Source organism: Sciurus vulgaris, assembly GCF_902686455.1.
Source record: "Sciurus vulgaris genome assembly, chromosome: 14".
In the NCBI taxonomy this organism is placed as follows: Eukaryota; Metazoa; Chordata; class Mammalia; order Rodentia; family Sciuridae; genus Sciurus; species Sciurus vulgaris.
The window spans coordinates 9,567,539-9,584,425 of record NC_136475.1 but is presented as its reverse complement, the minus strand read 5'-3'; the positions used below and the strand labels follow the sequence as shown (position 1 = coordinate 9,584,425).

General features: G+C 54.2%; 1 protein-coding gene across 1 annotated transcript in view; it reads left to right on the top strand.

Annotated features, from left to right (window-relative positions):
- The window catches only part of TMEM131 (transmembrane protein 131), a 155,776-nt gene that overhangs the window by 136,226 nt on the left and 2,663 nt on the right, over nt 1-16,887 (top strand). Inside the window, exons 32-38 of the mRNA XM_079111313.1 lie at nt 8,414-8,586; nt 10,790-10,917; nt 14,129-14,253; nt 14,418-14,567; nt 15,403-15,562; nt 16,253-16,374; nt 16,464-16,560. Coding sequence (XP_078967439.1) covers nt 8,414-8,586; nt 10,790-10,917; nt 14,129-14,253; nt 14,418-14,567; nt 15,403-15,562; nt 16,253-16,374; nt 16,464-16,560 — 955 coding nt within the window. The remainder of the gene's footprint in view (nt 1-8,413; nt 8,587-10,789; nt 10,918-14,128; nt 14,254-14,417; nt 14,568-15,402; nt 15,563-16,252; nt 16,375-16,463; nt 16,561-16,887) is intronic.

Here is a 16,887-nt window from a genome sequence, read left to right as displayed (position 1 = left end):
TAAAGCACATACAAACAGTGAGTAAAAGTTAGAAAGAATAACTCTTTTAGCTTTTTTATGTTTTATGTGTTTTTTAAACTTACAACACTATCCCAGACAGAAACCTGAAATAGATAGTCTCTACCTTTAAGTGTTAAATTGAACTCAAATTTCCTGGTGGCTTAGACCACAGGAAAATAGTGTTGTATAGTTTTCATGTAGGGAAAAGTGGCACGGGAGTTGAACTAAAAAAGCAGACTGTGCAGGCTAAATTCCTGCGTTAACCCGAGGACACTGAACAGCACGGTGGCGGCATGCCCCTGGTGAGGTGTGCATGGGCATGCGCTCCACATGGAGGCTGTGTGGCCTCTGTAAAACCCAGCTCCACTGTCAAATCCTAACTCCTGCTTGCCCACCCACTCTGTGGTAAGTACGTGGTCAGTTTGCAATCGAGTTATACAGCCAGGTCAGTAAAGACAAGTTGGCAGGTAAGATGCTGGCCCATAAGCAGAGGATGGTCATCTGCAAATCTTCATCAGCCTGACTGTGTCCTTGTGCATACTGAGACTAGCCCCAAGGTGTCCTGCAGGTAGGGACAAAAGTTTCTGTCAATATTAAGAGTTTTGAAGCCAGGCACAGTGGCACATGCCTGTAACCCCAGCAGTGTGGGAGGCTGAGGCAGGTGTGGATTACAAGTTCAAAGCCAGCCTCAGTGACTTAATGAGGCCCTAAGCAACTTAGTGAGACCCTGTCTCAAAATAAAAAGGGCTGGGGATGTAGCTCAATGGTGAAGCACCACTGGCTCAGTCCTCAGTACCAAAAATTGTTTTAAATAAGTTTTGAACCTCCTCAATTATTAAGAAAAATATACTTAGATCTCAAAGCAAGGAAGAAACAGTTTCATTGGGATTATTTTTCAGAGCAGGTGGAAAGCAGGTGGACATTCTGATTTTATTGTCAGCTGCATCCTTTTATCTCACCGAGGTAACGAAGCTATGAAGTGCTCCCCCACCCCCCCCCCGCCCCGCCTCCAGACTGGATTGATAGTTGGTAGTGGCCGGTTGAATCTTGACCGCTGATTGCCAGATGGGGCCATGCACAGCGGGTCGCGCGCATGCCTACTCTCTACCGCACACTCCTGTTCTCTCAGGTTTCCTACTGAGGAAGCTGCGGGGGCAGTCGGGGCCACTTTTCCTAATCACCTGCTAACCTCTCCACATCCTCCTGCCTGTGATGCAGGAAGAGTAAAGGAAGACCACCTGCTCAGAGCCCACATGAGGCCTCGTGATTACCTTCGGGGTCTGAAACACACTGCCAGAACTTGTGTATCTGCGGAGGCCCAAGGGCAGGAGGACCACAAGATGAATGGACAGGGCTTGGGAAGGCACCCCAGACTTGCTTTTCCAACTAGCCATGAGGATGAGAATGACCACCATTTGGGGGACCCTTGCTCCAAGTCAGGGCACAAAGACAGGAAGATGAGTGCTGGCCAGCCACTTGTCCACGTCCGCTCTAGCTAATATAGCAGCGTCCCTAACGGGCTTCTCTTATCACTTGCTGTGGTGGGTGGGATTGCACCCAGTTCATTGCTGGTGCTTGGAATTTAATCTGGCAAATGACTGATTTAGCTCATCATGTCTGTCTGATGAGTTTAATCAGTTACTTGATGGGTTTCTAACTGTAGATCATCATACAAATTAATATCTAAAGGTGTCAATAACCTAGGATCTAGAGATTATACATAGAAAATAATTTTCAGTAATAGTTAAGTAGGCACTTGTGCTTTTATAGATTGCTAGAAACGCTATTTTTGAAGCACATCAAAAGCCATGAAAGTAAAATAATGAACTCACATCCTTTGAACCACACCTGGAAATTCAACATCAATATTAGATGTGGTATGTCATATAACAACGAAAGATGGAACCTGCCTAAGTATCTAGAACGGGATTTTGAGTTGTATGTTAATACCACAAGTCATTTAAAATAATGGTGCCTAGAATATATATCCGATTTGAGGATTCATCAGAAGACCGTCGTCTGGGTCCATGTTCTGCTCTGTTTTTGTAGCAGTGGTCAGTTGTAACCCTCCCCCTTTTTCTTGGACAAGGTATTTGAGAGAGTCCAGTCATTGGTATGTTGGGAAGAAGGTGAGAATTGAGTTTGGAATAAGGGCTCATTGTGTTTTTAATATGCATTTCTGAAATGGCTAATAATGTTGAGCATTTTTGAATGTGCCTATTTGCCATCTCTGTGTCTTCTTGGTGAAATATTTTCATGTCTTTTGCCCATTTCCTAATTGGATGATCTGGGTTTGGGTTTGTTCTTCTTTTACTGTTGAATGCTAAGTTATTTACATCTTGTAGATGTTCCTCCTCTGTCGGGCGTTTCCTCCCTATCTGCAGCATGTCTTTTCATGCTCTCAATGCCCGTGGTCCATTTTGAGTTAAATTTTGTGTGAAGTAGGGAACTTAAGTCAGAGTTCTCTTGGGGGAGTTATGAGTTATAAACTCAGTTTCCATGATAGCTGTGGGCTGTGGCTCAGTGGTAGAGCCCCTGCCTAGATCGTGTGAGGCACTGAGTTTGATCCTTTGCATCACATAAAAATAAATAAATAAAGATACGGTAACCAGTGACAACTAAGAACAAAATAAATAATCTGTTACACGTTGGTGAGTTGTGGTGGTTCAAGGTTTTTTAAAAAGTGATCCTTTTAAACTAATTTATCAAGTTTTTGTATGTGGAGTTGTTTATAGTTTTCCCTTGCTATCTTTTTTTATCTCCGTTGGGTCTCTAGTGATGTCCCGTTTTATTTTTGATATCAGTAACGTGTGTCTTTTTTTCAGTCTTGCTGGAGATTTGTCAGTTTGGAGACAGGGGTTCTGTTTCCTGACCCTTATCCTCGGCCTCTGTCTTAATGGCATTGCTCTCGGCTGCTGCTCCCTTTAGCTCTGCTTACCAGCTGTTTTTCCAGTTGTTGGGTGGGAGCTTTTTTCACATATGCTCCTGGTGCTCTGAGTTTCCCTCTCCACCTTGCTGTGGCTGTTCCACTGACTGTGACATGGGGAGCTTCCAGTTTCATTCAGTTATGTATGTTCTTGTTTTGAGACTTTCTGTGACCCCTGGTCTACCCAGAAGTGCACTGCTTAGTTTCCAAGCATTGAGAGATTTCCTGTTACTGCTTCCTAGTTTGAATCCATTATGTTTGGAAAAAACAACTTTGAATGATTTCATTTCTTACATATGAGGTTTGTTTTATGGCCCAGTATTAGTCCTGTCTTGGCATATGATCTGTGGACCCTTAAAAAGAATGCATATTCTCCCCCCCGCCTTTTTTTTTTTTTTTAAGAGAACAGTTCATGGATGTCCATCAGATTCTCTCAGTGGATGGTATTGTTGATTTTCCAGATCCTTTCTGATTTTCTGTCTAGTTGTTCTGTCTGTTGTTGAGAGAAGGGTGTTATCCTCTCCAGCTGTATATGGATTTCTCTCTCTGCTTCACATAGTTGGCAGGTCTTTTGATTAATGTGTATACATTTAAGATTGCTCTATCTTCTTGGTAGCTTCACCTTTTAATCATTATATAATGTTCTCCTTTGCCCCCAGTAATTTTCTTTCCTCTGAAGCCACTCTTGCTTTTATGTTTCCGTGATATATTTTTTCCATCTTTGTACTTCTACCTGCCTGTATCATTATGTTAGAAAAGAGTTTTCCATAGGTAGCACAAAATTAGGTCATGGTTAAATCCAGTCTGCCAGTCTCTGTCTTTTTAATTATGTAATCAGACCATTTACTTTTAATGTAATTACTGATGTTTTAGAAACTTAAGTCTCATATCTTGTCTTCTTGTTGTTCTCCATTTCCTGTTTCTTTTTCCTACCTTCCTATGGATTACTTGTTTTTGGTTTTGTTTTTTTTTTTAACTGTTTTTTTGATTTAGAGCAATAGTGTTTTCTAGTCTCTCTCTATACAGCTTTCTTAGGGGTTGGTTGCTCTAGGTATTACATTATATGTCCATGATTTGTCATAGTCTTCTGGGGTCATCGTACAAGTTTAAGTGAAGCATAGAAACCTTATCTCTTTATGTTCCTTTGCCCTCCGCCAGTTATAACTGTTTTAAATATTTCTACTACGTGCATTTAGAACCAAATCGGATAATCTTAGAATTTTTTCTTCAGTCGTCCAGTATAGCCTAGAAAGCTCCAGTCCTGAAAGAAAGCCTGTTTATCTACCCACTTTCTCGCTTACTCCATTCTTTCCTTTTCCTAATGTCCCGGTGTTCCTCCTTTGTTGGCCTTTCTCTCTTGGGAACTTCTTTTATACATTCCTTTATGGATTCAAATCCTCTTGGTTTTCCTTCATTTGAGACTGTCAGGATGTTCCTGAAGGAGATTTTCTGTCGGGCAGAGGGTTCTGGGGTAATGGTCGATTCCTCCGGTGCGCCTCGCCTCCATGGTTTTTGATGACAAAGCTGTCACCCGGACTGCCTCTCCTGATCTCAAGGCTCTTCCCTTGTTTCTTGCCTTCTCAGCGTGGCTCATGCTGTGTCTGCTGTGGATTCCTTTGCATTTATCTTGCTTCAGGTTTTCTCTTTGTTAATCTGTAGTTTTATGTCCCAGAATCGGGACGTTTCAGCCATTATTTCTTGAGTACTTCTTCAGCCGCCCGTCTTTCTCCTTTCCTTGATGTCACAATATCAGATCTTCTGCTGTGATCACACAGGTCCTTAGGACTCTTCATTTTTCCTCCCTGTTTTCTCTCCTAAATTCTATTTTTCTGTTTTCAAGTTGACTGACTGTTTCCTGTCTCCTCCATTCTGCTGTTCAGCCCATGCATCGAGCTTTTTATTTCCATTATTTCTCAGTGCTCAGATTTTTGTTGTGTTCCTCCTTACGTTGTATATTTCTTTGCTGAGGCTTTGTTTTTTGCTCTTTCAGTCATGTTCATAATTACTCAGGGCACCGGCCGTCTTTGTCAGTCCTTGTAACACGTCTGTCTCCTTGGCGTTGGCGTCAGTTGGTTTTGTTTGTCTTCATCTAATTTGAGAGGTCCTGATTCTCAGCATAAAGAGTCACTAGACTGAAACCTGGACCCTTGGTCTCCATGTTCTGAGGCTTTGGGTCAGCCTTACTCTGACATGGCTCTGGCAGCCGTGGGGCCGGGGCTCTTGGAAGTCCTGACTTGCTGCTTGTCCCCTGTTGGCACCTGAGGGTGGGGCTGGGGGCTGGGCACTGGAGTGGTCATCAGAGGCACTGCTGGCAGAGGGGGTGTTCTGACCCACGCCACTCTGGGGAGGGAAGGCGGCTCCTCTGGCCCGACTCCCTCCCCATCTCTGCGCCGCAGCATGGCAGGCATCCTGGGCCTGGTGACGGCCTTGCAGGGGGAGTCTGGGTTCCCACTCTGCCTTGGCTGGTGTGCTGGGGTGGAACCAGTTTTGTCATGGTGTTTTGCAAGCGAAAAATGTCCGTGTCTTGGGGGCGCCCCTCCTGCCTTCGTCGAGGTTTTGCCCGTGTGTGTTAGTGTTCTTGGGTGGGTGGCTGTGACAAGGGAAAATCCAGGGAGCTCACCCCCCACCTTTCTGGGGCCGCCATCGCTCCCCGCCTCGCCTTCCTCCTCCTGGAGCCTTCTTAGTGTAGTTTTAGTTTCTACACTGCCCAGGGTTTCTGGTTGTGCTTATGAGCAGGAAGAATAAGAAAAAGTAGGTCTACTCGGTCTTCCCCGAACCATTCTGAGGCTCTCGATGTGTTTAATAGTGTGTTTAGTTTCCCGATGAGGGGGATCACCTGGTCCAGTCGGGGAGCAGCTGAGGCGGATTGAGTCCGTGCTGATGGGGGCTCCCCGCCTCTGCACTCGCGGCCCACGCTCGCTGGAGAATCCCTCCATCTGAGCTGTTGTGATCTACCTAGGGCTGCGTGTGGACGGGCTCAGGCCCCTAGAAAGCACTGGGGCGGGGTTGGTGCTTGACCCCGGGTGGCGAGTCCCGGTGCAGGTCCCAGGGTCGGCACAAAACCAGCTACGGCCCAGCTTCTGGGGCTCACGCTGGCCAAGGGTGGCAAGTCTCTGAGGCCCGAGCGCTGCCCTTGCGGTGCTTAAACGGGAGGAGAAATGGAGCCCAGCGGGCAAGCTGGGAGCCTGCAGAGGGGAGTAGGTGACCACAGGAGGTGGTCGGCCCTGAGCAGGAGTCTGCTGGGCCATCAGAGGAGGCAATGGAGGGTGGCTGGCCTCAGGGACACTCATGGCGAGAGCCCGGGGAACCTGCTGCCCTGCCAAGATCCCTCCTGTCACCAGGTGCTTGCTGGTCGTCAGGCTTCCTTAGTCACTGCAGAACAGCCGCTGCGGCCTGGGCCACTGTGCCTGGAAGATCTCTCTACAGCAGTTGTGCGCCGCCATGCCACGTCCCTTCCCGAGCCATCCATCCGGAATCGCTGACGTACTCATCCAAGCTCCTGCGTACCCCAGTGCTCTGTCAGGGTCGTCATAGACTGAGAGCCTGCAGGTTCTCAGTGTGTCTGGCTCGGTTCTAGGCATTTTAGAATCAGATTGCTTGAAGTGAGCCCCCAGGAGAACAGGAGGGGAAGAGGGCAGACAGCTGGAAGCACCGCAGAAACGTCGTCAGAAGGGGAGTGCAGCGGTGAGGTGTGGGCAGCAGGCTAGAGGCCCGCTCTGCAGGGGTCCTGAGGGCTTCCCCAGGGCTGCCCAGCGCCTTCCAAGACCACATCCATTAGGGCGTCGAGAACAGAAGTCAAGGGCAGTATGCTTAAGACCTTAACAAGAAGAGGGTGCAGATTGGAGGCAAAAGTATGAACTCTCTTTCATAAAATGACTTTTCAGCCCAGGTTTTCAGCCTGATTACTTGGCGTCAGTATTCCTTCGCCTCTGTCTCTCCACGTCTTTACCCTCTGAGCTCAGTTCTTTAAATCCCGCTTCTCCCTCTCCTGCGTGAGGTCTCAGGCTCCCTCACCCACCTGGACTCCCTCGCCCAGGAGCCTCGGTGCTGGGCATCGTGATCACAGGTGAAACCCGCCGGTCGGCCTTCTCCTGGGACGAAGGCCCCTAAGTGTTTCAGACTTAATATCCTGTTGTGGTTTCAAATCCAGCACCTCCTGGGATCAGTGTGAAGTGACAGGGACATTCCTGGAAACCAACCAGAGCCTTATTCTTTCTTTCTTTTTTTTTTTTTTTTTTTTTTTTAGTACCAGGGATTGAACTCAGGGTCACTCAACCACCGAGCCACTTCCTCAGCCCTGTTTTGTATTTTATTTAGAGACAGGGCCTCGCTAAGTTGCTAAGGCTGGCTTTGAACTTGCAGTCCTCCTGCCTCAGCCTCCTGAGCCGCTGGGATTACAGGTGATCGCCACCACACCCAGCCCAGAGCCTTACGTTTTCTTTTTACAGACCAGGCTCTCCAAACTTTTTCTGTAAAGGACCAGGTGGTTTCTGAGGCTCTGTGGACCACAGACTCTCTGGTACATCTTTTTTCTTTTCTTTTTTCCCCAACCACTTAAAACTGTAATTATTCTCTGCTCACAAACCATACAAAACAGCCATAGACCACATTTGACCCTGGGCCACAGTTCACCAAGCCCTGCTCTAGATGCCAAGGTTGGAGTTCCTAGAACCTATTAGGAGTGACATTCTTTGAGAAAAAGCAGAAAACTTGAGGTTTGATTAGGTCGTATGACATTGCTGTTAAAAGGAAGTGTTTAAAAGAAATGGCGACTCGCACAGAAGGGGCTAAAAGTGGCCTGGCAGCCCATTTTCCGCAGGAGCATGTGAAGTGGAATCTGGGGTTCTCTGCCTGGAGCTGGCTCCTGGAGGCAGGGCCATGCTGCTCACTGCTGTATTCCCAGCACGTGAGCACCCCTGGGAATGTGTCATGGGGTTGGACCCCAGGCCTCTATGACACCGGACTTTCCATAGCCACACTTTGCTCGGTAGCCCTATAGCATCACCTAGTGTCCCTGTGCCAGCCTGTTCTGAGGCTTCTGTGATTGCTCACCGCAAGCCTCTGAGGGCTTTTCTGTCAAGTGCAGACGAAGGCCAGGATCCCCAGCAGCTGGGGGAAACCAGGATAGGGACCAGCCGCCATGGCTCCATCATCACGTGTCTCCCAGCAGGTCTCAGAGGCGCCTGGTTTCACTTGTGTGACTGCAGAGCTGGGTTACGCTCTGGGGAACACTCAGACTGATGGCGAGTTGTCCAAACCCATCCAACCAAATGCTTCCAGGGGCGCATTCAGTCACAACAAACTACAGCCCAATAAGTCAACTTCTTTAAAATGGTCTAGTCCAGTTATGATCTGGAAAGCTTTAAATAGGGAAGAAATAGAGAAAGAACCGTCATCAGTGAGAAAAGTCAGCCTGTTCCAGAGTGTGCAAGGGCTCGGTGTCCCAGCTGCCCAGCGAGGGTTGTTTCACTTGGTTCTCGTCCCCAGGGAAAGGCAGAGCCCTTCAGCGCAAGGTCAGAGCACCTAGAAAGCAGGAGGAGAAGGAGGAGAAGGGCAAGGGAAGGCCCCCGGAGGACGAGCTGAAGGGCTCCCTGGCCGACGACGACAGCTCCTCCACCACCACCGAGGCCTCCAACCCCGACACAGAGCCGCTCAAGGAGGTAGGCGGGGCCGCGTCCGGGCGGCCTTACGGCTGATGCTGCGTGTTCTGAGGTCCGGCCCCAGGGCGGGGCCGGCCGGGAACAGATGACATCACCCCCCACCCCACCCCCACCCCTGTAAGAACATCTGAAAGCTTCAGAGTCCGGGAATGTCGTGCTGCCGCTGCCTCGCAGGTTCTCCCACGTATCTTTAGGTCGTGTCGCAGCTGGAAGTGGGCTGCAGGCAGCAGCTCCCTCCCCATGCCGTGGAGCAGGCACTGGCTCTGGGCGAGATCTGGGAACCCCGCGGAGGACGCGGCATGAATGCCGCCTGCGCCGTGGAGCCCTCAGCGGAGAGCAACCTTCGCGGTGCCCAGCCTGCAGCAGGCCCCTGGCGGAGGGGACGAAGCCGCTGTGGGCGTGTTGGGAGCGCGGGCCGTAGGTTGTGTGCAGAGGGCGGGGTTCTGCCTGGGCTCCTCTACGTAGGTGCCTCCAGCGCAGACCAGGACCTTCTTTGCAGCGATAGTCTGTTGACTGACCGGGTAGCTCTTGACCCAGCCGTGCAGCGTGAACTGGCTCGGCAACACACGTGTGCCCTGCCTCTTGTACCTCCGCACAGCTGGCATGGCCTCTGCTCGGCCCACTTGGTAGCTGGTCCTGGGATTCCAGCCTGACCCCCTGTGACAGGTCTCTCCAGAGAAGCAGGCAGCCGCTGCGGCCCCAGGGCTCTTGCAGTGCTGGCTTCCTGGCCTTCTTGGAACCCTCAGGGCTGCACGCCTGCCAGCATTCCCACACCCACGGGCCGTCCCCAGCCCTGTGTTGGTGCCGTCCCGTCCTCCGCCTGCCTCTGCTCTCGCCTGGTAGCTGCTGCCGCAGTGGCCTTGAGCCTACCCGGCCCCTCACACGTGGTCCGTCCTGGCGCAAGCTTGGCAAAGGCCGGAGCGTTCCCCTGGGCCGCACTCAGTCTGCAGGTGGTGTGTTTGCTTTCCAGCGAGGTCATACACAACAGGTCATTTTCCCCCAGTGAACAAGCACTTGTCGAGCACCTAAGCACCAGCCTGGGCCCGGTGCTCCAGCTGCACTGGACAGAGGTGCCGCGGCCTTGTCTTCCCCGAGCTCTTGGTCTGCGGCCCCTGGCGGGCCGAGTGCTCAGGAAATGCTCCAGTCCCCAGGGTCTAAGAGCCAGGGGCCAAGATAGCCCTGCCTCTGCTCAGTGACTGGGCAGCTCACAGCCTGGCCTGGCCTGGCCTGCTGAGTCAGGCTGCCGAGTCACCATGACAGGGGGGCTGGACGCTGGCCAGTAGGTGCTGTTCACCACAGGTTGACCCCATGCCCACAGCTGCCCCCCTCGCCGGTGTGGCCTTGCCTGTCTGTCCCTCGGTGCTCCTGGAGGGACTGGTGAAGAGCCAGCTTGTTTGGCAGCCAGCCACCCCACAAGCAGCTTGCCAGGCGGGTCCACAACGCCTGAGCAGGCACGCCTCTTCAGGAGACAGGCCACAGCAGTGTCACATCACTGTGAAATGCACGTGCGGCTTCTGCATGGACTGGCCTGGCTGAAGGTGCAGCTCGGTGGCCTTCCCAGTCCAGGCTGCACCTGCAGCCAGGCGAGGCAGCCCTCTGGTGGCACTCTGTCCACCCTGCTAGGCCTCAAGATCCTTGAGGGAAGAGGCCAGCCCCCTTGCCAGTCCCACTACCTGGCACCAAGTGGGCATCTAGTAAATGTGTGGAACGGCTGAGGGAGTGCCTGAGCCCCATCCTGTTGCTGGGCACTGCCCAGGCAGCCACACGCGGTGCAGCGGAACACCCAACTGTGGGCGTGCCAAGGGCTGCCCGCTCGGCTTCGGGGCCGAGGTTTGTGCTTGGGATTGGGCATGCTGCCAGGAGTATTTAAGTCTTCGCTCATCTTCTCTTATAAAGACGAGGTTTTACTCCCTGATCCTTAAAAATAAGGAGCTATTAGTTGCTTCTGCCACTGCCGACACCCGCGGCTTCACATAGGAGGATAAATGAGAGTGACCTTTGTAAACTCAGACTCACCAAAACGTGACTATAGTCACAGTCATAATGTGGCTGAGAAATCAGCAACTGCAGTGGAGTCCGAGGAAGGCGTGTCGTTCTCACACTGACAACGTGTGCCCGCCACATCTCGGGTCTAGTCTGTCTCTTCAGTGAGATCATTTGTCGTTGTTATTGAGCCTTATCAGCAATTGTGCGCTTTCCACAGGACACAGAAAAGCAAAAGGGAAAACAAGCCATGCCTGAGAAACACGAAAGTGAAACGTCTCAAGTGAAGCAGAAAAGCAAGAAGCTCCTCAGCACTAAGAAGGAGACCCCAACAGATGTGAAGCCCAGGTGAGGCGTGCGTGCGACCCAGCCACTGAGGGGCCAGGCGCCGGCTCCGGGGCTCGGGGGCTTTGGCAGGAGCAGCCATGTTCCTCTGGGCCTCAGCATTGACTGCCGTCCACCAGGCACAGCCCTGCGCTCCAGACGTTGGACACGTGGCGGGCGGGGCCTGATCTGCTGCGAAGTCTGAGGAAGTTTTCAGTGTGTGACTCGTTCCCAGGCAGAGAGGCTTTTCACTGTGCACAGGAGGACCTTGATGGCCCAGCACGGTGACGGTGGGACATCCCCAGAGTTGCAGTCAGGACCTCGAGTTCTGTGCCTTAAAACTTGGAAGTTTGTTCCTACCAAAAAAAGAAAGCATGCACAGAGAGGGTGTCCCCAGCCACGGTCCTCATGAAACGCCTGCGGTGCAGGCCGCAGGGGGCTGGCTGGTGCGCGAGTGTTGAACGAGGGTTACCGACGGGCTCTGGTGTGCGCCCGAATCCCATGAGGACGGAGTTACGCGGTGCTTTCCGTGATCGTACGGTGAAAGACCAGTGCTTCTAGGAATTACCTTAGAACAATACTCCATAGGTGGCCATCACCAGATCTGCCATCTTCCACCAGCACTAGGCCTGGTGCCTGAGTTTAGTGTCCAAGACGGAACGGCTAGGACGGGTTAGCCCTTCTCGTCCCTCTTCACCGGCCCCTGGGGTATTCTGGGTCTGAGTGACCATTAGCAGGTTTCTAGTTTGAAAAGACTTTGCTGGGGCCCACCCCCTGGGAGGGAGTCGATTCTCTGGTAACCCAGAGCCAGGATGGCTAGTCCTCTCCTGCCCAGTCAAGGATGGCTGCCACGGGTCCCTGCCTTCTCTTGCTGCCTCATCAAAAGAGGAATGGTTCCCAGAAGGCCACTCAGGCCACATGCTCCACGTCCGCACCACAGGCTTCCGTCTCCCTCACCTCTCAGCCCACTGACCGTCTTGGGTTTTTATGAATAAAAACACTGAGAACCCCATCCATCGGCAGACAGCCCCATGTTCAGTGAGGCAGGGAAGGCTGCCCTGCATCCACCCCGGGACCAGCCCTGGCTTTAGTGACCAGAGACCCCGTCGGCTGTGTGCATTACCACGGGCGAGGTGGGAGGGCCAGGGCAGTGGCCTGGGCCCCCTCCTGCCACACACCCAAGAGCAGACTTCAGCAATCCACTCCTGGGACTGGGAACGGGCTACAGTGGCAGGAACCCAGTCTGGTTCTCCAGCGTTAGCACTGTGGTAGGGGCCGTAGGCTTCCAGAAGACTCCATTGCAGGTCAGGGATGCCCGAGATGGAATCAGACCTCAGGCACTGCAAGGGCTTCTGCAGAACCAGAAAAGGTTCCAGGCCTCCCTGCTTTAGGACAGCAGCCATCTCTGCTCACTGGTTTTCCTGTGTTTATCAGCATTTTACACGTTTGCACGACTTGAGTGTAAACTCTGATCAGCAGAGAAGTCGAGAACCTAGGCCAGCCCTGCCCTCCAGCAGCCTCCTTGCTCCATTACAGACGCAGGCCCTCGCTGGGGAGCTCACCCGCCCGCCCGCCCGCCCGCCCGCCCGCCTCCCTCCTCCACAGGGTCCGTGCAGAGTGTGACAGGAGCCGCCCCCTTTCCCTTCTAGAAAGAATCACCTAATAAAAGTTAGCTCTTGTCCATTTTATTGGAAGCCTTTAAGAAGGCATTTCGCTAGAGATCATCGGTCTTAATTTGTGAACACATTAATCAACAAAAATAAAATAGTCTGGCTCCTTTTTTCTAAAAGACAGTTAATTTTACTGTGGCGGCAGTAAGCTGCGTACAGACTTCACCTAGAGGTGACCCACACCCAACTGCCCCCGCCAGAGGGCGCTGTCTGCATCATGGCAGCCTTTGGGGATTCGAGAAGGCCGTTTTTAAGTAGCCCTGTCATGCAGCAGAAGGGGACAGATGATATCCTGGTTCTGGGCTCTGGCAGTCTCACTCACCAGCAGTGGGTGCTGCGAAAGGCCAGATGCAGCCACCGAAAGCACCTACGCACACGCAGCTCTGTGGTGATGAGCAAGCCATCAGCTCATCCCTGCCGCAGCTCCAGGCATGGCCAGGAGCTCAGAGGCCACTGGCCATCCAGTGGGCACTCTTCTTGGGCCCATGGCTTCCCTGGACCACATCTCAGCCTCCAACCAGTGTCCGTCTAGGGCACATACAGAGCTCCTTCCAGGTCCAAGAGGTCATCTTTTGGGGGGTGGGGTGCCAGGGACTGAACTCAGGGGCCCTCAACCACTGAGCCCCATCCCCAGTCCTATTTTATATTTTATTTAGAGGCAGGAACTCACCGAGTTGCTTAGTGCCTTGCTATTGCTGAGGCTGGCTTTGAACTCGCAATCCTCCTGCCTCAGCCTCCCGAGCTGCTGGGATGACAGGCACCAAGAGGTGATCTTGGTGGCATTGGAGCAGCTCTGTGGAGATCATCTCCACCCCTGAGCACTCTCCTGCTTGCGGTGCTCCCCCGCACGGGCCTGGCCCACTTCCTGTCTCCCCCGCTGCCCATGTGCCGGCAGATCTCGTGCTATCTTCCTCCATCCGACCTCCTGCATCTTGCCATAGCTGACGGGAAGTTCAGTTTACTGCCCTGTTTATATGTGTTTCCAAGGTCGACCACAAACTTGGCATCCTCCTGCCTTGGCCTCCTGAGACATGGTTTCAGGTGTGTGCCACCACGCCTGGCCATGCTTGCACATGTTATCTTAAGCTCTTCCATCGAACCTCACTCCCCTGGCCCCCAGGAACGACCCCAGGTGCAACCCTGCTTCTCTGCAGGCGCGGTGCATTTCTGCAGTAGCCAGGAGCTTAGCCTGGCCTCATCTCAGAGTTTCTGTGGGAAAGTGTGCAGGATTTTGAATAGCAGGAGCTGTGTGGGTAAGTCTACGGCCTTTAACATCTGTGTGTCCAGGAGTCCCCCAGTGGTCCAGGAGCGGGGGTCCATGGCCACACTTGGTGGTTTGCGCTTGGGGCTCTGTACACATTGTGTGAAGCAGACGCTGTGACCCCTCACCTGGCACCAGGTCATGGATCTAAGTGCTGATGTCTCCTGAGCAGGTCTAGAAAGTGGAGGACGTAGCCAGTCCTGGGCTGGACTGGGCAGAGCTGGCCTCAGGAAGCCATCTGGCCTCAGTGACTTCTACCCTCCCCAGGACAGCAGGACAGACGTGTTTCCCTCCTTGCTTTCAGTTCTCTGGAGTCACCGTATACTCCCACCTTGGAAAGTAAGCCACGTAGAAATCTCCCAGCCAAGATCCCTCTTCCAGCCACTTTGACGAGTGGACCCAAGTCTCGGAATCCCCAGAAAACAAAAGGTACTGTCACCTGGTCCCCAGCGCTCCTGCGTGCGCTGCGCCTGGGGCCCGAGGCATCGTGGTTTCCAGGCCCCCGGGGCTCACGTCCTCCCCGTCCTCAGAGGGGCCTCTGAAGCAGAGCTGGGAGCGTCGTCCTCAGGAACACATTTCTGATTTTTGTGCAGGTACAAATAAGTTGGTGGACAGCAGACCACCTGCCCTAGCAAAATTCCTCCCAAACAGTCCAGAACCAGGCAACACTAGTAGCTCAGAGGGCGAGAAGGACTCGCCGCCACCAGAGTGGGACGCCGTGCCCGTCCACAAGCCCGGCAGCTGTGAGTATGGGCCTGTGCTCCAGCCACACCCAGGGGTCCCAGGGGTCCCTGTCCCTGGACGCAGGACACCAGCACAGCACTGCCCCTGTGCATGGTGGAAGGTCTGGTGGGGTGCTGATCATCCACAGGGTTGTCTGCTCCTGAAAGTGGCCCTTGGCCTGCGGCCGGCTCCTGCCGTCACAGAGCTGGAGAGAGGCGGGGGCAGGGGAACCGGCACACAAGGCAGCTGTGGTTCTGGCGGCAACAGGCCGCTGCTGGGCAGACCTGGGGACCAGGAGCTCCTGCTGCCCCTCGTGGCCAGGCAAGCCAAGGGCAGCACAGGGAGGGCTTCCTGTCCGAGTTGCTATAGATCGATTGCCCTTTTCATTGCAGAGCGACTACTTTAAGAAAACCGATTTTTTCTACCTGAAATCCTTGAAAGAGCCACGTAGACATTGCCTTATCAGACCAGAAAGATTCTGGGAGCCCATCCCTGCGATTCTGGGGCCAGCGCGGCCCACACCAGGGGGGGAGACCGGGTGTCCTTGTAGAAGGCGGGACGTTCGGCCCAGGTGGAGGCCTGGACACCCGCAGGTCCCAGGCAGTGGCTTTCACTCCGTCCTGAGGAGGAGGAAGCAGGGGAGACGAGACCCGAGAGCACCCAGCCAGCCTGGCAGGGACAGCACAGGTGCCAGTCCCTGAAGGCCTGAGGGGCACAGAGGCTGACTCCTGGTTTCTCTTTAAACAGAACAGGGAGCACGTCAGCTTGAGGCTCACACGTCCTCAGAACATCAGGAGGGAGGACTTGACGGTACAAAATACCACGCTCACGAGGCCTTTTGTTCTTAACTTCCAGCAACCGACAGTCTTTATAAACTTTCTCTGCAAACCCTCAACGCAGACATTTTCTTAAAACAACGCCAGACCTCGCCGACCCCCGCCTCTCCATCTCCCCCCGCCGCCCCCTGCCCGTTCACGTCCCGGGGCAGCTACAGCAGCATCGTCAACAGCGGCAGGTAGGCCGGCTCCTCAGGGCGTGGGCCCCCGACGGCCCCCAGCACCGTCCTGCCCACCTCTGATGGCTGCCCTGGGCCCTGGGGTCAGCGTGTCCCTGTTCCCATTCTCACCCACTCCCTGCTGCCACTGTGGACTGACGGGGCACCAGCAGTCAGTACGCCAGGCCTCGGGGAGACGAGCTGTGAGTCGGGGTTCAGTGTGTGGCGCTCAGACATGCATGTTGGACAGGCACTGGGCCAGGGCTGCTGCCGGGCTCTGTGGGGGCTCCACAGGCTTCACACCCAGCAGACGATCCTGGCAGCACACCAGCCGCGCTCCAGCCTGCCTGGTACGGTTATGGCGACGATTCTGGAGGGTGGGCCCACGGGCGCCAGCACCACCCAGGCATCTGTGTGTCCCGCCCTGGCAGTCTCCAGGTCAGGTCCTCCCACCTGACGAGGCAGTGACCACTGTGGCCGGGGGCCTGCTCAGGACCTGGCCACAGTGAGCTTGCTGCCTACCCCGCCAGGACCCATCTGAGGCCGGCCCACTTGCCCATGGTGGTGGCTCTGCAGAGCAGCCCCTTCCCCGGGCTGCCCAGGCAGGGTGGCAGGCGTCCAGTCCCCAGCCCCTCCGCCCCACAGAGCCGTCCGAGCAGCAGCCTGGCCCGCCAGCAAGGACTCAGCTCTCGCTCTGCTTCTTCCCTCAAGTGACCCGAAAACAAAGCAGCCAAACGGAAGCAAAAACAAACTGACAAAGGCAGCCTCGCTCCCGGGCAAGAACGGCAACCCCACCTTCGCTGCGGTCACGGCGGGTTACGACAAGAGCCCTGGTGAGTGCACACCTCTGCCCCAGCCCAGCGCGCCTGGACACATGGCCCTGGCCCCTGTGCCTTGGCTGACACAGAGTCCGCTGTTCCAGGTGGGAACGGCTTCACTAAAGTGTCAGCAGGCAAGACAGACTTTTCCAGCAGCCTCGGCGTTTCGCACATCCCGGTCGACAGCGACGGCTCAGACAGGTGCGCGTGGCGCCCAACCCCAGGGGGCTTCAGGCCACGCGACTGTTGTCAGAAGTGGTGGGCACCAAGAATCATCTGGGGAACGCCGGGAGGCCCCGGTAAAGGGCAGCACCCAGGACCGGTGAACCCAGCAGACAGTGTCCAGTCTGTGTCCCTCCTTCTCGCCATGGCGGGTGGGCGGGAGCACTCTGCAGCCCCCTCGGCGACCCCAGTGAACCCGCCGGCCCATCAGTGCAGGCCCTGCCTGCTGCACACAGATGCAGCTGGCCTGGTGGCATCGGTCTTATCTCTCTGCACCAGTGGGAACTCCTGGGTGTGGAATCACTT